General features: G+C 39.7%; 1 protein-coding gene across 8 annotated transcripts; it reads left to right on the top strand.

Moving 5' to 3' along the window:
• The first annotated feature begins 484 nt into the window (after window positions 1-484).
• LOC119501485 (histone acetyltransferase KAT7-like) lies at window positions 485-24008 on the top strand. Of its 8 annotated transcripts, none has more exons than XM_037791878.1 (16): window positions 485-877; window positions 3964-4108; window positions 7341-7562; window positions 10753-11037; window positions 11121-11203; window positions 11669-11755; window positions 13167-13265; window positions 13376-13486; window positions 13610-13657; window positions 14983-15174; window positions 17628-17717; window positions 18730-18870; window positions 19068-19161; window positions 19443-19589; window positions 21659-21765; window positions 22483-24008. In XM_037791878.1, the coding sequence occupies exons 1-16, from the start codon at window positions 863-865 to the stop codon at window positions 22579-22581; spliced, it is 1965 nt and encodes a 654-aa protein (XP_037647806.1). In that variant the 5' UTR covers window positions 485-862; the 3' UTR covers window positions 22582-24008. The 8 variants fall into 8 exon arrangements, with proteins under 8 accessions (XP_037647806.1, XP_037647811.1, XP_037647807.1 ...); XM_037791879.1 differs by having other exon boundaries at window positions 491-877; window positions 10756-11037; XM_037791875.1 differs by lacking the exon at window positions 485-877 and adding an exon at window positions 3211-3832.
• The last annotated feature ends 2454 nt before the right edge of the window (window positions 24009-26462 follow it).

The raw sequence follows: 26462 nt of genomic DNA, 5'->3' as shown, positions 1-26462 counted from the left end.
ATTTAATTTTATTTATTTATCTATTTATTTATATTTATTTTTTGTACACTTGTTTTTTTTTGACTGCCCTCTGGATATTGTCATGGGTGGCTGGTGGGGGCCCGGGTGGGATATCTATCAGTCCAAACATGTTTGTGCAATGTATTGTCAGAGTTGTATTAACAAAATTCAGAAATAAACTCTGTTTAAAAAAAAGAAGCTATATTTAAATTAGATTAGATTTAGATACAAAATAAGTACAGTAAATAGAAAAAATATAAATAAGAAAAAATATGTACAGTAAATGACCCTCTGTGCTTTATGTGAATTAATGTAGCATAATATGCAAAATAATGCTAATGTCCCCATTAGGCTACTTGTCTTTTAATACTAATAAAAACAAATAATAAAAATAATAATTACATTTTAATAGTATTGCAGTAACAAACAATATAAAAGTGAAACATGAGAAATATCACTCTACCCTACAGCATGGAGCACATGTTTGACGGTAAGTACATTTGACAACTTCACAACAAGCGGCAGAGCAAAAAAAAACAAAAACTATTATTGGTTGGGATGATTTATCGCTCTTATCATTATCTCTGCTCGAGCGCATGTTCAATGTGTTGAATCCAATGGTTCCGCCACTGCTGTATGTTCCCACACGGAAACATTTTGTCAACGGACCCCCCATAAAACGAGTTTGCGCTGTACTCACAAGGAAGTGCGGAAAAAAATTGGTGCGCCTTTTTCAGCTGAGTTGGCTCATATCAAAAAGCTGGTAATTTCTTCTTCTTTTTATGTACACAACCTGGGATAAATTGTGCCCAAAGTCGGGAGTGATATTCTGCCAGAAGCGACATCCGGAACAGCTTTTACAATGCCCCGGAGGAAGGTAAGAGAGATGTTAGAGCAGCCTGCAGAGCACACACACAACTACATCACGTCATAGCTAATGTTAGCCATACATATAACTGTGTGGAACAACTCTGACCGCCTGAGGGCTGAAATGAGACTACAAGCCTCCGTGAGCAGGTTGTAGGTGTGTGTTGAATATGGATGTTGGTTTGGTGTTCCAGCTAAATGCTCCGCTAGCTACTGTTTGTTGCTGAGTTGGAAGAATGTGTTGATGTTCATTAAGTGTTGCTTCTTTGGGGTATAATGAGAAGAGATTTGAAAATATGGGCTTTGTGAGTTTTGGTCATATTCCTAGCAGCCAGATGGAGTGCTGTGAGGTGCCGGGACCTCCGTTAACGTCGGTAACGTCGGTAACGGACAGCGTTAACTGTTGAAAGGGAACAGGCTGTTCTTTGAGTGAGGGGACGGAACGAAGCGTCCGCACCAAAACAACGCTGTGATTGGTCAGAATCTGAACAGGCGTTGCGTTGATTGGTCCTCCTCTCTCAAGCCCCGCCTCCTCTCTGATGTGATTGGTCGTATGTTAATGAAGTGTGCTCAGCCCCTTGTTGTGAAGTTGTCAAATGTACTTACCGTTGAATATGCGCTCCATGCGTTGAGTGTAGAGGGATATTTATCATGTTTGTTTATCACTTTTTTTTTTAATTATATGTTTATTGGGTTTTCTTATTTTCACAAACACCATAATAATAATAATAAAAAAAACAACAACAACAAACAAACAAACACTGGTACAGTTCAGATCAAAAAATGTATATAGGAGGTCGTAGGAAATAGTCCATAGTGCAGGGAAGTCACAGGATATATGAGTTCATGTTCAAGAGTCTCCTTGTGAAATAATGGAGGAGAGACCAGGTCCAATATAATTCAGATAGGGCTGCCAAATATTGTGGAACTGATCTACTTTGGCATGTAGAATATTTGTGAGATATTCCAAAGGGACCATCTCAAATATCTCTTTTCGCCAGCCTTGGACACAGGGTTTCTTATTGCCTCACCCACTTTAGTAATATATTTTTTTCTAGCAGCAAATGTAAGAATGTTATATAACCTTTTGTTGGCTGCAGTAGTTATATTTGTACTTGGATTCCTAAAATCAAAGACATTGGATTATTTTTTATATTGTTTGTTACTGCAGTACTATTAAAATGTAGTTATTTGTTTTATTAGTATTTTTTTATTAGTATTAAAAGACAAGTAGCTTAATGGTGATATTATCAGCATTATTTTGCACATGATGCTACATTAATTCACATAAAGCACACTGTGAGTGTACACTGGCATAGGGGCATTTATTGTATATATTTTTTCTTGTTTAGATTTTTCTATTTACTGTACTTATTTTGTATCTAAATGTAATCTAATGTAAATATAGATTATTTTTTTTCAAACAGAGTTTATTTCTGAATTTTGTTAATACAACTCTGACAATCCATTGCAAAAACACATTTGGACTGATAGATATTCCACCCACCCCCCACTCATGACAATACCCAGAGGGCACTCAAAAAAAACAAGTGTACAAAAAATAAATAAATAAATACACTCAAATGTACAAATTAAATAAAATAGTCATAGTAAATATATATATATATATATGTATATATATATATATATATATAACATAAATAAATAATGATAAATTGTTAGACAAATCAGGGGTCCTTCCAATGCTTCGTTTGAAATATTCCTGGTCAAATATATACACACATATACTGTATCTATATATATATATATATATATATACATACACACACATATACCAAACTTTAATCAGCCACAAAGTTATCTGACTCTAAGGAATCAACACAACTAAGGAAATGTTGCCAAATCAATGAAAACTTGAAAACTATAAAATATAAATATAAATATAGCTTTAATGTAATTTTGATTAATAGTGTAGCTCTCCTAATTTTCATTTTCTTTGCTCTGTTTTCATCTTTTTTTCTGTCTGTCTTGTGCTGTAACACCTAATTTACCTCCCCAATAAAGGGTTGTCATATCCTGTTATTACATGTTATTTATTGGGTGGCCTTGTGTAAAATAAATGTGACATATGTAGAAATTAGAAAAATAAATAAGATTCAAGATTCAAGCCCTTTATTGTCATTGTGTAGTACAACGAAATTAGATTGTGACAATCCCATAGGTGCTAATGAAAAGATAATACAATAAAAAAGAGATAGTGCAATATAAATATAAAAAAATATCAAAGATAATACAATATAAAAATACAATATGTATATTGATGAGATGACAGTTTTGCCCGAATATGATTGTGAACTAAATATTAAGTGCAACGACAAAATGCAGAGACATATACACATTATTCCATTACCACATGAATAAATATTATACAATTGTAAGTAGCCCTATAATCTGATATTTGGGCCCAGAGGAGGCAGGGAGCCCCTATATGTTTTCCCTTCAAAGCAAATGAAATGTTGGCTGGTCCTCAAGTCCCCTTGCCCAACCCCCACCCTGCCTGATGTTGGTCTCTCTATAGGGTGAGCCCCTCGTTAGATCAGCATCTCCACATTCATTCATTCCGTGTGGCAGGCAGCAGCAGCAGCCTGCAGTTTTGACAATATCTGCAGTGAAACACATTTATGGGACCTTTCATTTGTTCATTTGTATTCACTGAGTAGTAAGGCGTGCTTGGTGATACTTGTCGAAGCGATTAATTGACTTAATTGAGGGAAAAACCTGGAGATTCAAGCGGAAGGTTCATTCAAGCGTTGTGGCAAGTTGTGGTTGGTACAGTAGATGCAATCGGCTTTATTCGGGATGCACGTGGTGATGCCGATGATGCTTATTTGGAGTATTTATTGACAAGACGAGGAGAGGAAAGGGGGTTCAGAGCCGGAGGAAGATGTGGAGGGGGTGATGCTCCTCCTCCTCCAGGATGGGATCTTTGTTGAATTACCCGCTGGTAAACAAACACACAAATCAAATCACACAAAGCTTTACTTCCATCAGTCTCACAGAGTTATCTGACACTATGTTGTCCATACTGTCAGTTGAATCAGCTGGTTGCTGATTGATGGATGTGTTTGTTTTCAGAGGACCGCCGGCAGCAGCTCGGACGGGACGGAGGACTCGGATTTTTCCGCCGACCTCGAGCACGCCGAAGCTGCCGAGATCGTGCACAGGCGCAGCAGCACGCGCCTCACTCGAGCTTCACTGCGCCTCAGCCGCAGCTCACAAGGTAAACATTTAAAATAACCCATTATAAGAAGAGTCCTTTGACCTCTGACCTCAAGATAGTCAGAGTTTGGTATTGAGTTTGCCATGTTATGATTATTTTTTTTAATGCTAAATGCAGTTCCTGTGAGGGTTTCTGGACTAAATAATATACATAGCCTACAGTATATTTGCATAAAGCAAGCATATTTACCCACACCCATGTTGATGAGAATATTAAATACTGTCAAAATCTCCTTTTAAAGTACATTTTGAACAGATAAAAAATTTAAAAAATGTGGGATTCATTTGCATACTATATACTGTATATATACACACTGTATTCTTACCTCCTTAGCTTGTTTAAAGGTCCCATATCGTGCTCATTTTCAGGTTCATACTTGTATTTTGTGGTTCTACTAGAACATGTTTATATGCTGGAATGTTCAAAAACACATTATTTTCCTCAAATAGTCTGCCTGAATATACCTGTATTCACCCTTTGTATGAAACACTCCGTTTTAGTGCATTTCAACGGAATTGCGTTGCTAGGCAACAGTTTGGGTCCATGTTTACTTCCTGTCAGCTGATGTTATTTACATACACTGCAACAGGAAAACAAACTGGGACACATTTAGAATGTTTACGTTTAAAACCGTTTAATGATCTTTATAATTGTATATTTGTGACATCACAAATGGACATAAATCCTAACAGCTTGTTTCAAACGCACAATTTCTGAATTCGGGCTGTGTGTATTTCTCTGTATATTGAGCGTTTTGATAGTTTAACAGTATTTATATAACACTTAAAACCTGCTTTATAATACAAAAGACATGAAAATCTCACTTTTTACAATATGGGACCTTTGATAGCTATAAAAGCAGCACTTCTAGTTAGTTAACCATGTGTTGACTGGCTAAGCGTAGCATTCTGCTGTTAACAGTGAATTTGGTCTCACTGCTATACCGTAACAAATTATGAACCTTATAGTTTAACTTCAAACTGACACCCATACAGAGTGGTTGTATCAACCTTTTATCACATATCTTAGGAATAATCTTTGTGTAATGACATCAGTTTATTTTACCATTACACCACTATATTAGAACTTTTGTAAGACTTTTCCTAGCCTCTTTGACCTCTTATCTGGCTGACTTAACAAAGTTAGAAGTACCGTTTTCTTGCCGTTTTTCCTTGTAATTTAACCTATTGACCTATATATTACAGTTTTGTTTTCTGCACTTCACCCAAATTGAATTTCAGTAGTTATGTTGTTCTTTTCACACATATTCAATCCTACATATTTATTATCAAGCCAGGCATTTTCTACATACAGTAAAAATTCATCATTTTAAATGAGGAAGAGTGCTTTCATTCACACCCCCTCACTTCAACAGTTCAGCTGTAGCTATTATCTATGGGCATGAATGGATTCAGACAGCCTGAACTCCCCCACCACCACAGACACATAAACACTACCCCTACCCCCTGTGTGACCTCTTTCTGCTGTGGCTGCCAGAGGGGATTTACTACAGAGAGAAGAAGAGGGGACACTGTTTCCTCTGCTTTTTGGCTACTCTGTCTATGCTAGTCCCTGTAGAGGCTTAAGAAACAGCACAGAGGCTAGTTTTCTTCAAAATGAAGTGGATTCAGAGGTTCTGTCTTCTTTTCTGCGGTGGGATTAGTCTCTTCATATCCATTAAGGCCATTCACAACAAGTAACTATCTTCTTCTTCTTTTGCTCAGTTACACACGGCTCAGGTTTAAGTTGTGTCGTTTTGTTCACTAGATTGTAAACGAAAGTGTTTTGCAGCAACTTTTCTAATAAGTTTCCATGTATACAATCATAGTAGGCATTATTATTTCCATTATCATTTAAACTGCTGATTATTTTCTTGATTAATCTTTGCTGACATCATTAAATCGCTAATCATCTTCTAGAACCTAAAGATACTCATTTAACTATTACTTGAGACAAAGAGTAGTAGAATCAGAATCCGGTTTATTGGCAAGTAGGTTTTCACATACAAGGAATTTTCTTTAGTGTATTGGTGCATAACAAACATAGTAAGAGACAATGAAATGAAAAATAAAAGCAAGTATTGCAAAAACCAAGACATAAATATAGAATAGAGGAAATTACAATATAAATATGAAAAAAAATCTATTAAAAAAAATTAATTAATTAAAAATAAATTTCAAAGAGCTGTGCAGTTTTTAGAAGTGGAAGCAGAAAATCGTCGCAATTTAGAAACTGGAACTAGGAAATGTTGTCATTTTTGCCTGAAAAAGGACTTACATGATCAATTGATTATCAAAATAGTTGCCAATTAAAAACCCACACAAATTGTAGTTTGTAAGTAAAAGTAGCAATGCTGTAAAGGAAACTAAATGCAGTTAAAAGTAAAGAAACATTAGCAGTGAAATGGATCCAAAGTAAAAGTAGTCAAAGTATATTTTTAATTGTATTAATCATTAGCATCATTAATCGGTTTTCAACAACAACAACAACAACAACAACAACAACATCTCATCATCACAATAAGATAATATACACGTACTGTACATTCCCACATACTAAAACACTGAAAAAAGGTGAAACCTTGAAGTACCAAAAATATTAAAAGAGTTACAATAATAAGATAATGACAAGAACAGAAGAAGAGGCATGGGTGGATGTGCTGATACTACCTGTACTTTACGAAGTTGAGCAGTGAAATGGCCGAGGGTATGAAAGAGAATTTATATCGGTTAGTTTTGACTAATGGTTGCCTGAGGTGGGAACCAGAGGGCAGAAACTTAAATTCTGAATGCAAAGGGTGGGTACTATCTGAAATTATGGATTCTGCTTTCTTTATCAGCTGTTTATTTGCTGTACAGTTCAGATAGACATGTCTGCTGAGTGCCGATGATTTTGCTGCTGATTTTTTATCACCCTTGTTAATGAGTTTTTCTGTTTGAGGTTGAGGGATGCATACCAGCAAATAAAAGTAAAAGTGTAAACTGACTCGATAAAAGATTTATAGGGATCAGGGATTTCTCAACCTTGAACTTGGCTAGCTTCCTCAAACAAAAGAGACGTTGCTGGCTTTTCTTACACAGCATATCTGTGTTCCTCTCAAAGGTCAACTTATTTGGTAAATGAATGATGTAGGTAGTATCTAAAACCATATTGTAAATCCTTAAGTAATCTCTTCACTTCCTCTCCTCTCCTCTCCTCTTTTCTTCTCTTCTCTTCTCCTCTCCTCTCCTAGATAACTGCAGCTCGGTACGGAGCAGTTCTCCTGCAGCCGCGGGTCCCGACGAAGGCCCTGATTCAGCAGCAGAGTCGGCAGCAGCAGCGGCGGCAGTGGCAGCGTCCGTCTTCTCATCCGGGCGCAGGATCACACGCAGCCAGCAGGGAGCGACAAACACCACGGCCAAAAAATACCCACTGCGTCAGAGCAGGTCGTCTGGCTCAGACACCGAGGCTAATGGTGAGACCAGTAGTGATTCCTTTGAAAATAGATCTAAACGATACATGAAGGGAACATTTTTTTTTATTAAAAGTGGATGCTGTTTGGTGTATTGGCAGCAGGAGGACTAGAAATCATAAAAGAATATGTTATAAGAGAGTAGGAACAGGCATAGAAGAAGGAAAAAGAGATGAAAAGAGGGAGGGGGAAAAGTTAAGCAGTAAAGTTAGAAGATAGGGAAGGTGGGAGAGGACGAAAGAGAGTAAAAGGAAAAACTGATGAGTAGATGGAGTTGAAAAGGAAGCTTGAATGGCAGAGAACAGAAGGAATGATGTGAAAATGAGAAGGAAGAAGAGCATCTATTTTGTGTTTCATTCATTCATTCATTCATTCATCGTAGCGCCATTCAGCTACTGTCATGAGCCCCGTCTGCAATCACAGAGTGTTCCTGATTATAAAGAAGACAAATACGTCTCAGGACATATCCTGGACTTGTGTTTTGTCACCGGGATGAATGAATTACCTCACGGAGAGACCAGGATCTGTTGTCTAACTTCAGACACCGCAGGAGGTGGTGATCTGTATCCATTATAGCAGATATAGCTGCACTCAGATTGCTTGGTTGTTCATCATTTAGTGCCTCAAACGCTGAGTCATATCGTGAAACAATACTAAGAGTGATGTCATGATACACAGTTAAACATAATTTACAAATGTTCATCATGTCTATGTCACACAAATCTAGTTTGTTTGTTTATTTGCACAAAATAGGAAAATTAAATGTGAAAAGTCAAATCAAAAGTCTAATAAATTAAAACACAAGGGAAGAATTGTATAGTCTAAACAGATGTGCAGGTAAAGCCAGGAGGCTTATTGCTCCCCTTTAGGAGAAAACCACACTATCCAGGAGCAAAATAACAACAGACTTAAGGCCTTTACACGCCGGGAGCGTGACAAATAAATTACATGAAAAAGTGAAATACTCGCCTTTATATATTATATGTCTAGGGCTTTTATTGTAATTATTTGTCAAGGTTGAAAGGAGTATTCAAGTTTGCCATCTTGATTCAGACTACGGAGTCTCCGTGTTGTTGTTTCATAAATATAGGTGCAACTCAACCCGTTCCCGCACAACGTGATTGGTTGATGCCTTTATTTGCCGTGCAAAAAATCAGAAAAAATTAACCTTGTTCCGATAAAAAAAAAATTGAAGTCGCTTTTTCACTGCGTAATATTCGCATTCTGTGTGAAAGTACTCATGACAAAAACAACAGTTCGAAAGAATATATGGACATGCGAATTAATCGCACAAAAAAAATGCAGCCGGTGTGTTAAAGCCTTTATTATTAAGGTTTCCGTGACAATAAAAGATACTATTAACATTCGCAAATTAAAATATAAGATACCAGTTTACAAACATTGGGCAAATTAAAAACATCACGGGCCCTAAAAATGGCCCTTGTGGAACACCAGATTTGATGTTATCAAGAGGAGAAACGGACAAGAGTACCAGCTCGGGAGCAAAGCAATATACTGCTGTGGACGGGGGCAGCAGCAAAACGTATTTTAGCCACCTAAAAGAAAGGCCTACCTAAAAAAAAAATCGATATCGGTTATAAGTGTACGCTGTATTTAGAATAGTTTCACCGCTTTACCTTGCCGTCACACAGCCCTTTACGTCGGGGAACTGAAGCCGTTATCTATGCCCTCTTCAAAGCCACCAGACTCCATTGACAAAAGTAGTAATTTTACCCTTGCGGAACACGGAAGTGTACTCTTTTTGTTAGAAGTCTGGTGGCTTCGAAGAGAGCATAGGATATAACGGCTTCAGTTCCCTGTGTTAAAGAACTGTCTAGCGGCAAAGGTGAAGCGGTGAATATATTCTAAATATAGCATACACTTACACTGATATTAATTCTTTTAGCTGGTTTAAATCCGTTTTGCTGCTGCCCCCGTCCACAGCAGAACATTGCTTTGCTCCCGAGCCGGTACTCCTGTCTGTTTCTCCAAACTGGGGGCGTGCCGACCGTCATCTACTGTAGGTAATACAATGACTATGGATAAGTATCTCATACAACCCCACTTCAAAAAATCTGAACTATCCCTTTAAATTCATGTGGTATTAGGAAAAATTGTTTTGGGGTATAACACAATGTTAAAGAATTTGTTTAGCATCGGTAGAAGTTTGCAATCTCAAAGTTAAAAGCAATTGCCTGACATCTTGAAGAGTCCAATGTGACTAGAAAAATAGGAGAGGAAATGGGCTGCAATATGTCCCATTCACCTGCCAGCCTTTCTGAGCTCAAACCCTGGTCTTCTGCTGCAGTAACATCAGTCTTTACTATTGGATTTCTCTGCTGGCAGCCACGGCTGGAGGGTGTTGTTAACTGCATCTGGATATGGTCACATTTGCAGCCTGCAAAGAATTCCCTTAAGCTACATTTAAGGCAATAGAGATAGAAAAGTGGTAAAACATTTGCATGGTTACTTAGGGATAGCTTTAATCGTCAACATTTTTTTTGGTCAGTGCTACTGTTGCTGTACTGTTGCTGTACTGCTGTTGTCCAACCCACAATAGTTAGTATTTTGTCCACCACTTGCTACCCTACATGAAAGCCATAATATTATTAATGTTGTGCGTGCTGGGACAACTTTCTCACTGGGTAAGCCAGAAAAATAGTCCATCTACCCCATAATTGAACCAAGCCCTTAAACGTAGATCATTAGGGCACAGTGTGGGGTAGTTAAAGTAGGGTTTTATGTGGTACTTATCCATAGTCAGTAGATAAGCAGACAGGAGTACCGGCACGGGAGCAAAGCAATGTACTGCTCTGGACGGGGGCTGCAGCAAAACATATTTTAGTCACCTTATTGTGTGACTTTGTGTGTGTTTTAAAGGGTTAGTTTGGATTCACCAAAGTCATTAAATAACTAGGGCTGTCAAAGTTAACGCGATAATAACAGTGTTTCTGAACAATATTTGTCATTGTTTTGTGTTTTCAATTGATTTCCAATAATAAATATACATACATTTGCATAAATGAGTCATATTTGCCCACTCCCATGTTGATAAGACTGTTAAATACTTGACAAATCTCAGTGTTGCTATTTTCAGTTAAAAACCACAGATTTATGCAGGGGTGGTACGTTAGTTTAAACCCAGAATTCTTGCAATCATTCCCTCTAATTCCCTTTGTCCTGATTGGCTAAGCAGACCTGAAGCAGGGGGCGGACCGGGACGAGACCCCTCCTCGGACCCCGACAGGCAACGCCCCGTCCTCCGAATCCGACATCGAGGTTTCCAGCCCCAGCAACGACCTTGTGTCCTCTAGCAACGATATCGTAGTTTCACAAGAGGAGGACGAGAGGTTGGCCAAAGAGCTGTCACTCAAAGAGGCCGCCGCCCACGACCTCTCCCACCGACCTAAGCGACGGCGCTTCCACGAGAGCTACAACTTTAACATGAAGTGTCCCACGCCTGGGTGCAACTCATTAGGTGAGGGCACAAAACACCGCAATGTTTTTTTCACTGGATCAGATGTCCTGCTCCTATGCACCAACCCTCTCTTTTTCTCCCAGGTCATCTAACAGGGAGGCATGAGAGACATTTCTCCATATCGGGATGTCCTCTCTACCACAATCTTTCTGCTGATGAATGCAAGGTACACACACACACACACACATGCACATAAAGATATATCAACAGGGATTCCAGGGTAAGAAGTGAGTGTGAAACCATGATGCTATTTTAAAACAGAAAAAAATCCCACAGGATGCTCTGACACTTTTATGTGTTTCCTGTTATCTCGCACTTTATTTTGTTGTGTTTTTCTGACAAAATGTGCCACATCGGAGTAAAAATAAGTCTAATTTTTTTTCTTCAGTAACATACTTTGTTGCTTTTATGATATCACTCATTGATCAAACCAAGTTTCCACCGCGGGAACATCTCAGCCATCACACTGCGACCAAATGTCCAGTGGATGAAACTGAAGGAGACTCAAATTGGAGTTGTCAAGCTGCGAAGCCTCCAGGAACACGGAGGTGGTTGCTGCGTTGTTATTTTTCCCCGCTGTGGGGGTGGTTGTGAGTGGTCGGTGGCAGACACGGTGTTGATGTTTTGTCAGGGCAAGGCATCGACTCGCGACAAACAGGCCGAAGAGAGGACGCTGTCACACCGCCAGGACGAGAACAGACACTCCACAAGAAACCAGGTAACACACAAGCACACACACATAAACAGCTTCAGACAAGCGTAACACATGGTGACACACGCTCACACCTAAAACAGAGAGATACATGTACACATAATACAGTATATTGTCTTTCTATAAGGGTACAGAATATCAGTATTCTATTTATCAACTGAAGTAATCAAGTAAATTCAGGTGAAGGCTGTGACGCTTCCTCAGTTTCACCTGTCCGATTCACTTCATCATGAGCTGAAGGTGTGTGCCTGTGTGTTGGTAAAAGGGAATTCCCACACACTGCAGCAGCATTACTCTTAAAGCAGTAATACCTCAGGTCAGAGATCACACCGTGACTCCTCAGTGTAGCAGGGCCGGTGGCAAAGTGATGAAGGGCTGCTGTTGGTTGGGTCACAGCGAGTGTGAAAGGACTCTCACTGGTTTGATGTAATAAATTAGTTTTTTTTGACAGGGACAGTGCTCATTGATCAACAGACTGTCAGTGAGCCAGAGTTGGCGTAAAAGGCTGATTTTCATCCGTTGTCCCTTTTCCAGATGTTAAAAAAGGAATCCTAAAACAGAATAAAATGACATTTTTATAAAATTCATATACACAGGATAAAAGTAATGCCACAGTATAACACATGGTAGTTAGCTGCAAGCTATATTTTATAAGTCAGGTTAAAAGAAAACATGCAAGGACATGAATAACAGAGGACTGAGTAGGATTATCTCTAAAACATTAACATATTTAACACACGATAATATTTTATTTTAATATTTTGTTATTTAGTATGATTTTGTGTGCCCTCTTTGTAAAGCGTCATTGGGTTTCTTGAAAGGCGCTTTATAAGTCCAAGTTATTATTATTATTATTATTATTGTTATTATTTTCCAGCTCAGGATGTTAGAATTATTTAAAATGTGAAACAGAAATAATGAAATAAAAATATTTTTTATAAAATAAATAAATATAACATAAATAAAATAAAAAATGATTTAATTAATTATAATGTTTATAAAATAAATAATTATAAGATAAATAATAAAAAAAAAAATATCTCAATCTCATTTGCTAGTAGGTTTACAGGAACATAGCTGTTCTGGAGGTCATTGACATTCCTACAAATCTAAAGGTATTGAAATTAAACACCCCATATCCAACACAGGCGGCACGGCAGTGCAGTGGATAGCACTGTCGCCTCACAGCAAAAGGGTTGCAGGTTTGAATCCGGCTTGGGGCCCTTCTGTGTGGAGTTTGCATGTTCACATGCAGGTTAGGCTAATTGTTGACTCTAAATTGCCCGTAGGTGTGAATGTGAACTCAGCAAGACATCATTTCTTTATATATTCTCATGAGGCACTTCTCAGAAGGTAAAGGGTCAAAATGCTTCTCCGTTGAAGTGTTTGTCTCTGTGTGGTCTCTGTTGGGTCTCAGGCCCCGACAGATCGTCAGCTGCGCTACAAGGAGAAGGTGACGGAGCTGAGGAGGAAGAGGAATTCTGGCCTCAATAAGGATCAGAAGGACAAGTACATGGTAAGTGGGCGGTACATGAATGTGCGTGCAATACTCCTTTGTATACCTCCACATCCTTCCCTATACTAAGTCTTTCTTTTTTTCCCCTCTCCGCCCACCTCCACTTCCAGGAGCACCGTTCGAGCCACGGAGCGAGCCGGGAGCCGCTGCTGGAGAACATCACCAGCGACTACGACCTCGAGCTGTTCAGGAAAGCGCAGGCACGTGCGTCGGAGGACCTTGTAAGAGAGAAAACTCATCATCACCTCCCTCCCTTACTCCTTCCTCCTTCCCTTTGTTTTTTGTCCCCCCCCACCCCCTCCGTCCCCCTTTTTCTGCATTATACCTCTTCTTCTCTGTTTCAGTCTGCAAACCCTCCTCAGCAGCCACAGGAGGAGTCTGAGATATTTTTGGTAGTTTGGACAATCACTTCCTGTTCTTCTGTGTTTGTTTTCTCTTCAGCTCTGTTACTTTGTGACCCATTCAGATGAGAAGGCTTTGTTATTTGCCATCAGGCTTACTTGGTTTGGTTAATTGATGGTTTTGTATGTTTTAGTTGGTTAACTATAAATGGCATAAACCTTGCACTGGCTAAAATTTTTCCAAAACAAACAATAGATTTAGATTAGCTGCAAGCTGCTATTGGTTTCTATTTCACTGCTAAATAATAGCCATCTTGAAAAACATAAGATGCATAACCATCAGTAAACATTTATGACATTTTGTCAAAGTAATGTTATCATTGCACGGTAATGCAGCTAGTCTTAAATTATCTTAAATTCCCTGGCCCCCAATTCAAGGCCTTAAATCACGTTTACACCATTTAGGTCTTAAATTCAGTTTCAGAGATTTAAAAATCCCAAAAGTGCACTATTTTCACGCAAATCTTATCTTCTGTTTTCCACTGAAAACGTCTTAATAATTAGAGATGTTCAAATGCAATTTTTTCCTTCCCGATACCAATTCCGATACCCGAACTTGCGGTATTGGCTGACAGAGAGTGATGATCCGATACCAGCGTAATAAATATAACATCTTCGTTGCTTTTGGGCTATCTTTGTGGAATTAATCTCGTCGTTGAAATGCGGTTTCATACTTTTGCTGCTGCGTTTCGTCCTTTTTTCCCCCCTTTGCCTTGGTGAAGTTGTCGTGTTCTTTCGCGTGATGTGTCTTCAAATGTTTTATAAGATTGCTGGTTTTGAAATTGGCAACACTAATACCACTCCTCGAAATGGAAGCCTTACATACTGTACATATCCTTGTTTTACTTGGTGGATTTTACACCGTGAAATATTGACAAATGGCTGACATTTTCCTCGCTCTGACTACTGTGACACTCTCCACTAGCACCGCACTGCATTTGTTTGCTGTCGTCACCTGACAAACTACCTGCAATCAGTTCTCCACTGCTCTAAAACAGTAGTAGAACAACTCCAAACAAAATCCTTGCAGACAACATGTAAATTAGTTTCAAACCTTCATATAAAGCCTTTTCCTACTTGTTCCTCATTCTAATCTTTCTTCCTGCATCTTGTTATTGTTTTTTTTTTTTATTATCTTTTTTGTGGCTGGTTGCCTCCACTGAGGTTTTCCTATGTATGAGCTTTGGTTCACCTGATCTTCTTCCCTGAATAATTGGGTTGTTTTCTTCTTTCTCCTCTCTCCCCTCTGCCTGCTCGCCTGCCCTCCCTTCTTGTCCTCTTTGTACCTTTCCCCATCTCCCATTCCCTCCATGTAGGAAAAACTCCGTCTGGCCGGCCAGGTGTCGGAGGGCAGCAACATGATAAAGACCATCGTGTTTGGCCGCTACGAGCTGGACACGTGGTACCATTCTCCATACCCAGAGGAATACGCCCGCCTGGGGAGGCTCTACATGTGCGAGTTCTGCCTCAAGTATATGAAGAGCCAGACCATTCTGCGCAGGCACATGGTGAGGAAGCTTTTTCTATGGGCAATCTGCAGGTCCTTAACCCTTGTGCATCACTAGGGACATTGTTGGCTTCTTCATATTTCATTTTTCTATCATTTTGGCTGTGTTTATGTATATGGCAAACATTTTGGAAAGGGTTTATGTTTTTCAATTTTGGAAGCTCAACCTTATAATAAGTCTATAAATAACCGTGTAGCCAAAATGCAGACAATCAGAACCTTAAGGACAAAAATGTCCCCATTGGAACCCATTAAAACCACATTTATATAACGTTGCAGCATAAAATCATGCATTCTATTATATCAGGCTTTCAAGCCTGATATAAAATTGTAGTTTTTACTATTTTCACCAGATTGAGCCATTTTCTTATGTTCGCCCTATGGGGCAATTACATGCTACAATAGGGTTATTGCTGCTCTATTAAGGAGGACTGCAGTGTTTGAGGCAACGCATCAAAATCAACGTAGTTATTAGACCTGCAGATTCACTGTTTTTACTATTACACATTTTTTGGACTCGCATTCATTTCTCCTGTAGAGTTTCCATGTCTCGCGTAGCTTCGATATTTGGATTCAGTCTGCTGATACACTGTTCATCATCAAACATACTTGTCACTTACCTCTTGTTTTATAACAAAAAACAGGGCATATCTACACCAACTATGCAGTTTATATAATGTGATAGGCTGTTCTTTGAAGTTCCAGTGGTCTTTCCACTGTGGAGATGATGTATTGTTAGAAAAAGTGGGAAACAAACTAATATATATTATGTTTTATTTAATATTTTCTTGTTCTCTCATTCGGGGAAAAAAAACCACTAAAACCACCACTAAATACTGCAAATTCTCCCACGTGTGGTTAGGAAACGGTACTTTATCTAAGCTGAAATGTCTCTGATTTATAACCAAAAAGATTGAAGCTTCCAGTCAGTGATGTTGAAGCATCAAAGTGAAAATGGACTGTGGCACAAAATGAGTCATGGGCCTTAGTTCCAACTATAGCCTTACTATCTCAGTGCCTTAGGCAATTCATAATTGTATTCCTTGCCAATGCAGACTCTATTTAGATAGACTGCATAACTTTGCCCTTCTGGTGCAGTTCACACTGTTCCTATACTGGAGTGAGAGAAGCAAAAAGAGGACCTTTTTGAATTGCCTCAGTCCTCTGTCCAAAAGTAAAGTAAAAGTAAAAATGTATTGAAAATAGATAGATGTAATAATTTCCTAAATTCACAACATGATTTATCTAATGAAATATTCTGCTTCAGTCCATATTTGTTTGCGTTTAGCCTTTCAAATGAAATGTGTAAAAGAAGTGAAAATATGGGCCCCCTGATAGCTCTGTTGGTATAGCGGGCGCCCATATAACAAGGCTGAGTCCTAACCGCAGCGGCGAAATTGAAAATGCCCAAAAAATAATCTTTAAAGAAGTGAAAATATTTCCTCCTCTTAAGGGGAAATGAAAAAAGTTTGAGAACCACTGGTCCAAGATGAAGGCATTTATCAAGCAGGGAGGAACCAGTGTTGTTGGCTCATACTAGGGAATAAAAGTCAGAATATCTCTGCCTCTGTTGCTTTGATTTTGACTATTCTTTTTTAAAATCTGTCCCTCATCTTACTTTAGTAAGACTAGACCTTAAAGGGACTATTTGTAACTTTCAGAAATGCTTGTTAACAGCGACACCTGTGGCCGTAAATTCAACGAAAGTCAGCGTCGGGCTCGCGCTTGCTCGCTCTAAATATACCTGAACGAGCATCGCTCAAAACAGTGAGGCAACACACGTCAGCTAAAAGCACAATATCACTCTATATTTCAGCTGCTTGGCAGTAATGTTAGCTGACCAGACGAAGGTCTCTCCATGAATCAACGCTGATCCTAGTGTTGGCTTTTCCTGCTTCAGCGCAGGCTGAGCGCAGGCTTCAGCAGCGGGGCTCTGCAGCGAATCTCCCTGCTCTCTCCGCCCGCAGCCGGAGTGAACAGGGAGACACTGGCACCCGGTCGGTAACAAGACGATAAAGTTTCTCGTTGCAGAGCTCCGTCACTTCACAAGACACGAAAACCTCTGTTGGTCTGGAGGAGCTGCAGCAGTTATTTCTGCAAAAACGTCCACTGTACATTCACTAGATATTCTCAGAGCTAAACTAACTCTTCTGCAGTGAGGAGTGAGCGCGCGTTCACGTCTAGAGGTGGAGCGAGTATGCGAGAACGCGCGCGCTGTCTGAGTGAAGGCAAGCAGACAAGAGGAGACGAGGCTCCGGCCACACGCGAACGCGCATATGCGAGCGCACACGTGTCCCGACCCGGTACATTTATATGCTTTTATATGCCTTTAAACCTTACAATTTTTTTTTTTTTTAAATCTAGAATGATTACGATGTGAAACTAAGTGAAATGTTTTGCAAACTTGTAAACAAACTAACCTGCGCTGCTTTCTCTTGTCTCTGTTGCATAAAGGCCAAGTGTGTGTGGAAGCACCCTCCAGGTGACGAGATCTACAGGAAGGGGAACATATCTGTCTTTGAGGTGGACGGAAAGAAAAACAAGGTAAAAGAGCGCTGCACAACTCCTCCTGACCTTCCCCCTGAAGAAAAAAAAGTCTCTGCAAACTGGCAGGCCATGATGATATTATTAAAGGGATAATTGGTATTTTTTAAAGGGGGGTCGTATGAGGCACTTCTCCATAGTCAGTGTATTACCTACAGTAGATGACGGTCGGCACGCAGCCGGTCTCGAGAAACAGACAGGACTACCAGCGCCGGAAAAAAGCAATGTCCTGCTGTGGACGGGGGCAGCAGCAAGACGGATTTAAGTCACCTAAAAAAATCAATATCAGTTTAAGTGTACGCTATATTTAGAATATCAACCGCTTTACCTTTCCGTCAGAGACAGCCCCTTACGATGGGAAACTGAAGCCATTATATCCATCTATGCTCCATTGACAAAAACAGTAATTTTACCTCACAGAACAAAGGAGGTGCTGGTTTACCGCTGCAGAGATTGGTTAGTTTTTGTTATTGTGTGACTTTGTTGTTTTAAAGGATTAGTTCGGGTTCACCAATTAAGTGCGATGGAACAGTGAAAGGAGAATGCGTCATCTAGTGGCTGAATGTTGTCAATGTCACCTTCAAACAAGTGTTTTTTCCCGTGTAGTGAAAGACAGACTATCTGTACATAACTCGTACGATAGGTCTGGATCACTTAAAAGAAGAGAGAATTGGTGAATACAACAAGTCCCCTTAAATCACTGGCAGAGTCCTTTAGAACCTTTATCAACAATGTGAGCATTAAGGAGAGGTGATGCTACCTTCAAGTCCATTTTGTTTGATTGGCTGTGTGCATGTAAAAAAAATGTCACTTGTGGTTGGTTTTGTGTAGTGATACCTCTTTAGCTTGAAGTATGACCTGTGTCTCTGACCTTTTTAACCATTTGTTGCGCCTGAATGTAATACTCCCATACCTAATGAGATGGAGATCTGTCTGTGTGAGATTAGCGACCCATGTTTCCTGTAATCTTTGATTCATTATTTATTTATGCCTATAACGCTCTTCCTCACAGATTTACTGTCAGAACTTGTGTCTGCTGGCGAAGCTCTTCCTGGACCACAAGACTCTGTATTACGACGTCGAACCTTTCCTCTTCTACGTCATGACCGAAGCTGACAACACAGGGTGCCATCTAGTCGGATACTTTTCCAAGGTAACCTGGGAGACGGTTACAGAGTCCTCTTGCTTTCACAATCAAGTGAAAAATGACTACAACAAAATGTCCAGTGTTTCCCAGAGAATTAACTCTGCCTGTGTAAACATCAACTCACAATATAAGTAACTTCAAATTCCAAAACATTAGTACTGATATCAACCCTGTCAACCATTGTGTTAATTATCCCTCTGCAGGAGAAGAACTCTTTCCTGAATTACAACGTGTCCTGCATCCTCACCATGCCACAGTACATGAGGCAGGGCTACGGCAAGATGCTCATAGACTTCAGTGAGTGCAGATATTCCTCTTTGTGTGTCCTTGTATGTGTGTGAACTTAACGCTGGCCAAGGGATTCTGCACAGCACAATAACATCAGATTTAGGAGGCTGTCTGAAGCACTAGCCCTTCTGAGGAAACTCTTGCACACTCTTGTTTTTAGGGTATTAAAATCATTAATTTCTTCTATATTTTTTCTGTATCCTTATTATATTTCCTCAGTGGGAGAAGGAAATGCTTAAGGAGGAGGGTGGCCAACAAAAAAAAATGCTCTATCTGCTCTGCCCTTTAAGGTTACCTGTTGTCCAAGGTGGAGGAGAAGGTGGGTTCACCGGAACGCCCCCTGTCTGACCTGGGCCTCATCAGCTACCGGAGTTACTGGAAGGAGGTGCTGCTGCGCTACCTGAACAAATTTCAGGGCAAGGAGATCTCCATCAAAGGTCAGAGCTGGAGCACACTCTCCGAAAATGCTGTCAAGAGATAGGAAAGACTTGGGAGAGAAGAAAGGGTGGGTACTGGTGCATCCAGACCTCAGAATCATCGTTGGTCAAGTAATTCATTAGAGGAAAAAAGCTATAAAATAAACATTAGGAAGAAAATCTGAAAGCTCCAAGAAGGACAACAATTCTGGAAACCGTTTCTCTGTGTCTTAATAATGCATGCATGCATTCATGCGTGTTCACCTTGGTGAATGGACCAGAGAGCACTGTGGTCGCTCCAAGTCAGTGTTCAGGTGACAAATGGAGGTGGACGCACACAAGACTTAAACTCGAGCAAAACTGGGTCATCCCAAACACATTCAGAGGACTGAGGAATCAGTTTTGTTTCTCCTGGTTGTATCCATTTTTAGAGAAAAGCCCTGCTACTGTTACAAAAAAACAAAACTAAGACCTCCACATCTACACTAGCAGCTCTTCTAAAGATTTTCTAAAGCCTTGAAAACAGAGCCATGATGAGGTGCAGAAGTCTAGTTATATCTCAGAACACTTGAATTACAATATGCTGAAAGGTTAGTATGGAATTGTTGCACAACAATGCCAAAAATATACTGCCCAATGCCACTTTAACACAGCCAAAGTGAATTTAAAATTAAAACGCCAAAACATGTCCCTAGTGATGCATAAGGTTGAGCACAACAGTGCTTTGTGTGACATGCTAATGTAAGTATTCTAACATGCTCACGATGTCAAGCAGGTATAATATTCATCAACTTAGCATTTGCACAAAACACAAAGTACAGCTGAGGCTGATGGGAATGTCTTGAGTTTTGCAGGTCAAAAACCAAAGTGTTGGAGATTTTGCTTTGCAAAAGTTTTTGCAAGTCATTAGGGATTTTGAGCATTTAGTTAAGTCTTAGATGTTCTTAGACTCAATATGATTCATGCAGCTGTAAAGTTTTGGATAATTTCAGTTGACAATTACAGATGACACAATATTTCACTTAGTTTTGGATGAGTTACCGTCCACAAATAACTGATTCACAGCAATTCCGAAATGTTTTTGTCAAACTAAACAAAGAGGTAGTGAAAGCATCAAATAATAGATTGTGTCCTCAAGGGTCAGGCAGCAACCGTGACAGAGTGACAAAACAGAGAATAGTTCAGTAATAACACTCTGTTCCCTCACGTCCAAGCCTCCTTTTGTCCTCTTTTTTTTTTTTTTTTTCACAATTTCTGCATGTTATTTGAATTTAGTTAGATCTTTTCAACTCACACAGAGTTACACAAATAACTCTTCCCAGTCGTTCCAGTCCACATTCAGAATGTGTTCTCTCTGTACTGCCGTGATGCGATCGCTCTGCCTCTGCTTCTTCTCCGCCACGCCTGGAGAGATTAGAGAACATTATACAAAGTGGGTTTTGTGATCATTCAGGAGCCTTTTGATTAGTTCTAGCTCTACGGCTGTGTTTGCACATTTCATAAAGAGCTTCTGTATATGTTCAATCATGCATAAGCAATCAATAAAAAACATAGCACATAGTCACACAGACGAGTAGAGGCACATATTAGTCACAGTTGTCTATAGCCAATCTATATTGTAATTTGGTTTGAATGAGAATCAGTTACGGAAGAGAACACAGTTTTAGTGTTTTCATATACTGTATGTCAGAAATGGCTGCCATGTCTTATAAAATTTTCCTGTAGAGCCACCCAACGTCCACTTTATTTACTCCATGTGTAAAAAATCTCACACGTTCTGCAGCCCACCGGACATGGGTGGAAGAGGCCTCCTGCTACCACTTCATAAGTATAAGTCGCCGAGCAATTAGCAATAGCATTCGAGTGGTCTGCAGTGTTTTAACTCCACCTTCAAGTATCGGCTCAGCTCGCTTGGAACCTCAACCGAGGTGGTAATAAAAAAAAGTACCAGGTACTATCCACTACTTTTTGCTAATGGAAAACCAAAAAAGAGCAGTTCCAAGCGAGTCGAGCCGTGCCGTACGATGCAGTGGAAATGCAACATTAGACAGTCCTGATCCCATGACTTTGACCTCCTCTTGTGTTCACAGAGATCAGTCAGGAGACGGCAGTGAACCCGGTGGATATCGTCAGCACACTGCAGTCCCTACAGATGCTCAAATACTGGAAGGGAAAGCACCTGGTTTTAAAGAGACAGGTAGGCAACAAAACCATCAAATTTGAGAGTCAGAATTTCTTTCATGCTGTTCAGTCTGTTTGGTAGGAAATCCTTACTTTGTCCAGCTGGTAGCTGATTGGTTATCTTTTAAGTTCAAAAGTCTTATAGATGGGTTTCTTATACTCAAACATTACTGGGTGCATTCAGGGGGCAAAACCGCTTGGCAGCCACTTTAATCAACGTAGATTTTGCATTGTTTGTACGTTCTTGTTGACTATACTAAACCCCTGAAGAGTCTGACCACCAGATACCATTATCATATGACGCATTAGTATGAGATCTGTTTATTATTATCACCGTACCACGTTACCAATGGGTAACGTTAGATCAGACACAAGTGTGATTTGACTTGGGGGATCTGTGTCTGTTTTGTTGACGCTCTGGTCGGCGTTCAAGTTACGTGAGGCCCTCTTGATGGCCGCCGCCAGACACTTTTTCCTCAACAGGTATAACGTAAATATAAAACTGGAGACTTGGATTTTGGTCTTGTTATTCGTACAACCAGTCACACAGCAGCTCTCTGAATGTCGGGCAGGTGAATATTAACATTAGACATGCCGTGCTTTCTGCCCCCTTGCTGCGCGCACATCTCTGTGATGGCGTTGCACAGAAACCCGTCTATTACCGAGGTACTAAGGATAAGCACACTTCAGCTTTATTGGTACAATCAACTATGGTTGCATTTTCTTTCTGTAGGACCTCATCGACGACTGGAAGGCCAAGGAGACCAAACGCGGTAATGGCAAGACCATCGACCCCAAAGCCTTAAAATGGACACCGCCTAAAGGGACGTAGAGGAGCTTTCTTTCACACTCCAAAACCCAAACACACACACATACACAGACAGATCCTCCACCGTACACTGGCATGCTCACAGACCCTGAGACTAAACCCTCACAAACACACACAGTCTTGTACAAAACGCTTTCAGCAGCTACAGCACAGTCGGCTACACGCCGAGTCCGCCGTTGCTCTGGGTTCAGCAGTCACCGTCATGGCTCGGGAAACTGGACTTCAGTCCAACAAATATAACATTAGTTCACCAATGTGATGCCTTTCCAGAGTATTTGTTTGGACATTTAAAAAAAAAAAATATAAGAAAATGAGGCAAATGTGCATAAATCTGGACCTAATTCATGAATGATCACCTGGCTATGTGTAGTTCTGGCTCTGCAAAGTTTGACCAAGCTGTAGTCAGAGTTGCCATCATTGGATCAGGGAGGGCTTCATTTGAAACAAACACTTAAAATTGTACATGTAAGAAAACAAACATGCATATCACTAATGGTGAATTAATTTTTAGCATCATATGAAGCAAAAACAATATTGCAGCATCAGATGTCCTTAAATACTTTATATTATTATACTTAAATTGTAACAAAAGAGTTATAATTGGATGTACTGAAAGCACAATATATTACTCCACAGCCTAGTGTTTATATTTAGGTCATACATGTAAACAATTACTTACTTAAATTACAGTAATATATTACATGGATTTTTGGGATTTTGCTAATTTGAGTGGAATTTTAATATTTGTTTTAATTAGTTGGTTCATTTATATATTTTACACAATTTATTAAATGTGATTATTAATTTAATGTCTTTTAAAAAAACATGTATTTAATACTGAACACTTTGGTCTTCCATAGTAGAGAATCAGCTATTCATCATCTATGTTTAGATTTTTGATTTCAGGCTCCAACTCAGATTCTGGTCCAACAAACCACATGACTAAAATGCAAAATGATGAGCTTACGCAGCAGCCAGTGATGTCCGTCTGTACGTAGGACCGCCGCTGATACCTACCCGACCTCATTTGTTATCTGAAAAGTGAAAGTAAATGTGCTTTGTTAGCGCACCTCCTCCCAGACACTTGATTAGCACAGCGGACCTGGCACACCCCCTAATCCAATCTGCGGCAGCCGGTGTTGAACCTGTGCTGCTTTTCATTCTGTCCTCGAGATGGTCAACACAACGCAGGTCGGCAGCACGCTGACTCATGCAATGCATTTCGGCAGACACTGACCAGCTGGCTGTGAATAAACAGGACAAAATACATAATGTTTCTATGAATAGCAACCCCGATCTTGATGTACCATTCAGGTCACATGACTGAATTGAGAGTTCCCAAATTGACTTTAAAAGGAATTTGATAATTTCTTTGAGAGTTGAAAAAAAAAAATGGAACAGGAATCAAATATACGGAAGCCCTGAGAGGCCAGTGAGAAAAAAAATTCTGGTGATCCATTTTCTAAGTCTGATCTAAATTGTTTTCTCTGTTTTGTTTATGACTTAAAGGTGCAGTGTGTAGGATTTGGTGGCATCTAGTGTGGTTGCAGATTGCAACCAACTTAGTGCCCCTCCGCTCACCCTTCCCTTTCCAAGACTGCAGTAACGTGAGCCGCCAAGCGCAAAACCGTCTTCACGCCGTTCATCCTTGCTCCGAGGCCATTCTTACCATAATAACACTACTTCAGGAGCAATGGAAGTCAGACGGCGGCTGATGGTACCACGGTTTTGCACTCTGCGGCTCACGTTACCGCAGTTTCACAAGCGTGTCTGAGAACTACGGTGGCCTTCAGGTGATGTTAAAACGTGAAAGGCTCTCTCTTGAGCCTTGGTTTGTCCGTTCTGGGCTACTGTAGCAACATGGCGGTGCTACATGGCAGACTCCGTGAAGAGGAGCCGCTCCCTATGTAGATATGAAGGGCTCATTCTAAGCTAACGAAAACACAATGATTTGTAGTTTCAGGTGATTATACACTAATTACCTGAAACTACAAACTATTGAAAACATAGTTATGAATATAACATTCAAGTTGATTCAGATAAAAAAAAAAAGGTTTTGCTAGGATAATTTTTCTAAGTTGCTTTTTTCTGTGAAAAAAGGTTTGGGCAGGTGAACTCTTATTTTGTCAGGATCATATTTTTAAGTGTTTGTTGTTGTAATACTCATTTCAGCCACAAGAGGCTGAAGTGCACCAGTACCACATGTTCAAAATAGGACCAAAAGCATTCATGTTTTCTTCCAGGTGAGTTTTAATTTACATAAATTGCAAACAAACAAAAGATTAACTTGTGTTTTAGAGTGTATGGAGGAATTAAAACTATGAAACGGGTGAAAAAAAAAAAAAAAGACTTCGAAAATGGATGACCAGTTTTTTTTTCACTTGCGTCTCAGGGCTTCCGTAGAATAATACCTTGCATAAGTATTGTCATTTCACATATTGTGGTACTTGATGGTGTGAATGATTGGGCATCAACTGCAGAGTAATGTTGCCTCAGATCTTTTGCAGATTCTCTTTTTTGTGTAAGAAATGGTAGACAGACCAGAGTGTGCAAACATGTTTCCGACACCGACGCTGGCTGTTTGAACCCAGAGCTTATCAATAATACAGCATCTCTCTCATGTAACAAACACACACATCGTGTCCAGTATTTAACCCATCTCTCCAGTCAGGCGGTTAGTAAGGAAGCTATAGCTGCCATTGGCCATGTTTGGACCTTGTCATGTCACCAGGGTGGGACCTACCTGGATGTATTTTGTTGCCACCTGTCTTCCCTTCTTTCTTTAACCCTTTATCTTAGTGTTGTTTTATGATGTCTACAGTTATATTGTGAACAGTAAAGGTACATGGGGAATCTCAGCTGTTCTCAGTGTTGGAGCTCCCAAACATGTCGCTGTCCTTTCTGTGTTCTTTGTGGTGGTTTTGTTAAAGTTCTCAATGATATTTTATACTTTTTCTACCTCTAAGGTTTACCACTGTATAAAAGCTAAGGCCCATTTTAAGCTTCTGTTTTTCCTTTTTTTATTCTGTGTGTTAACATGTGCAACTATATAGCTGTGTTAAGCCAGCAAGTTTTTTTTTTTTTTTTACTAGATTGTTTTTAAAAAAATATGCTATTTATATTCTTAAAAAAATATGTTAACTGCGTAGAACGACAAAGACAAAGTCTGTTAGAGGAATGTGTACTCTATAGGAACGGCTGCCTTGTGAATATGAATATTTATCTCAAAATTTTATGTAGGTTTGAATGTGTCTAGAAGCTGTTGAAAGGTACAGGAGGGGGAATCCAAGGCACCTCCCCACCAACAAAGACAATGACAGAAGTCATTTACATTTCAGAGGTTTATCACCTGCTATCAAAAGTGACTGAATCAAAATACGTCACTTTTACACATTGTCACTACTTTTTACCACCATAATTGCTGCTGCAAGCAGTTAGGAAAATACAAGCACAGTCTTTTAGTGTGAGACCGGTAAGCTTGGCCGGCAGCATCTTTCAATTATTTCTTTGTTCTTTACAACCCACTGTGTGTGATTGAAAACATTTTTTTATTGACAATCTTCATATTTATTGATTTGAATCAACATGTTAATTTTGTAACCAGTTTGTAAGCCTTGTTAAAGGAACTGTTTGACATTTTGGGAAATATGCATACTCACTTTCTTGCCGAGAGTTGGATGAGAAAATTGATACAACTCTCATGCCTGTATGCTAAATAAATTCTATCAATTAAACATGATGACATATATTTGTGTGGCGAAGTGTAGGTGGAGGCAGAATAATTCTTTGAACACGTTAGCTAACGCTGGCTCGCAAGTTTTGTTGGCTTTTGTTTTTAACAATGGCTGAAGAAAATGGGAATTTTTCTGAATATGTACAGTCTC

Source organism: Sebastes umbrosus, chromosome 14 (assembly GCF_015220745.1).
Source record: "Sebastes umbrosus isolate fSebUmb1 chromosome 14, fSebUmb1.pri, whole genome shotgun sequence".
Classification (NCBI taxonomy): domain Eukaryota; kingdom Metazoa; phylum Chordata; class Actinopteri; order Perciformes; family Sebastidae; genus Sebastes; species Sebastes umbrosus.
The sequence above is the reverse complement of the archived record's forward strand: the minus strand, read 5'-3'. Positions and strand labels throughout refer to the sequence as shown.

Coding starts and splice junctions, on each gene's coding strand:
- LOC119501485 (XM_037791875.1), top strand. CDS start 3,806: ATGGGATCTTTGTTGAATTACCCGCTG. Junction 11,038..11,120: donor GCCTGGGTGCAACTCATTAG/GTGAGGGCACAA, acceptor TTTTTCTCCCAG/GTCATCTAACAGGGAGGCAT. Junction 11,204..11,668: donor TTTCTGCTGATGAATGCAAG/GTACACACACAC, acceptor ATGTTTTGTCAG/GGCAAGGCATCGACTCGCGA.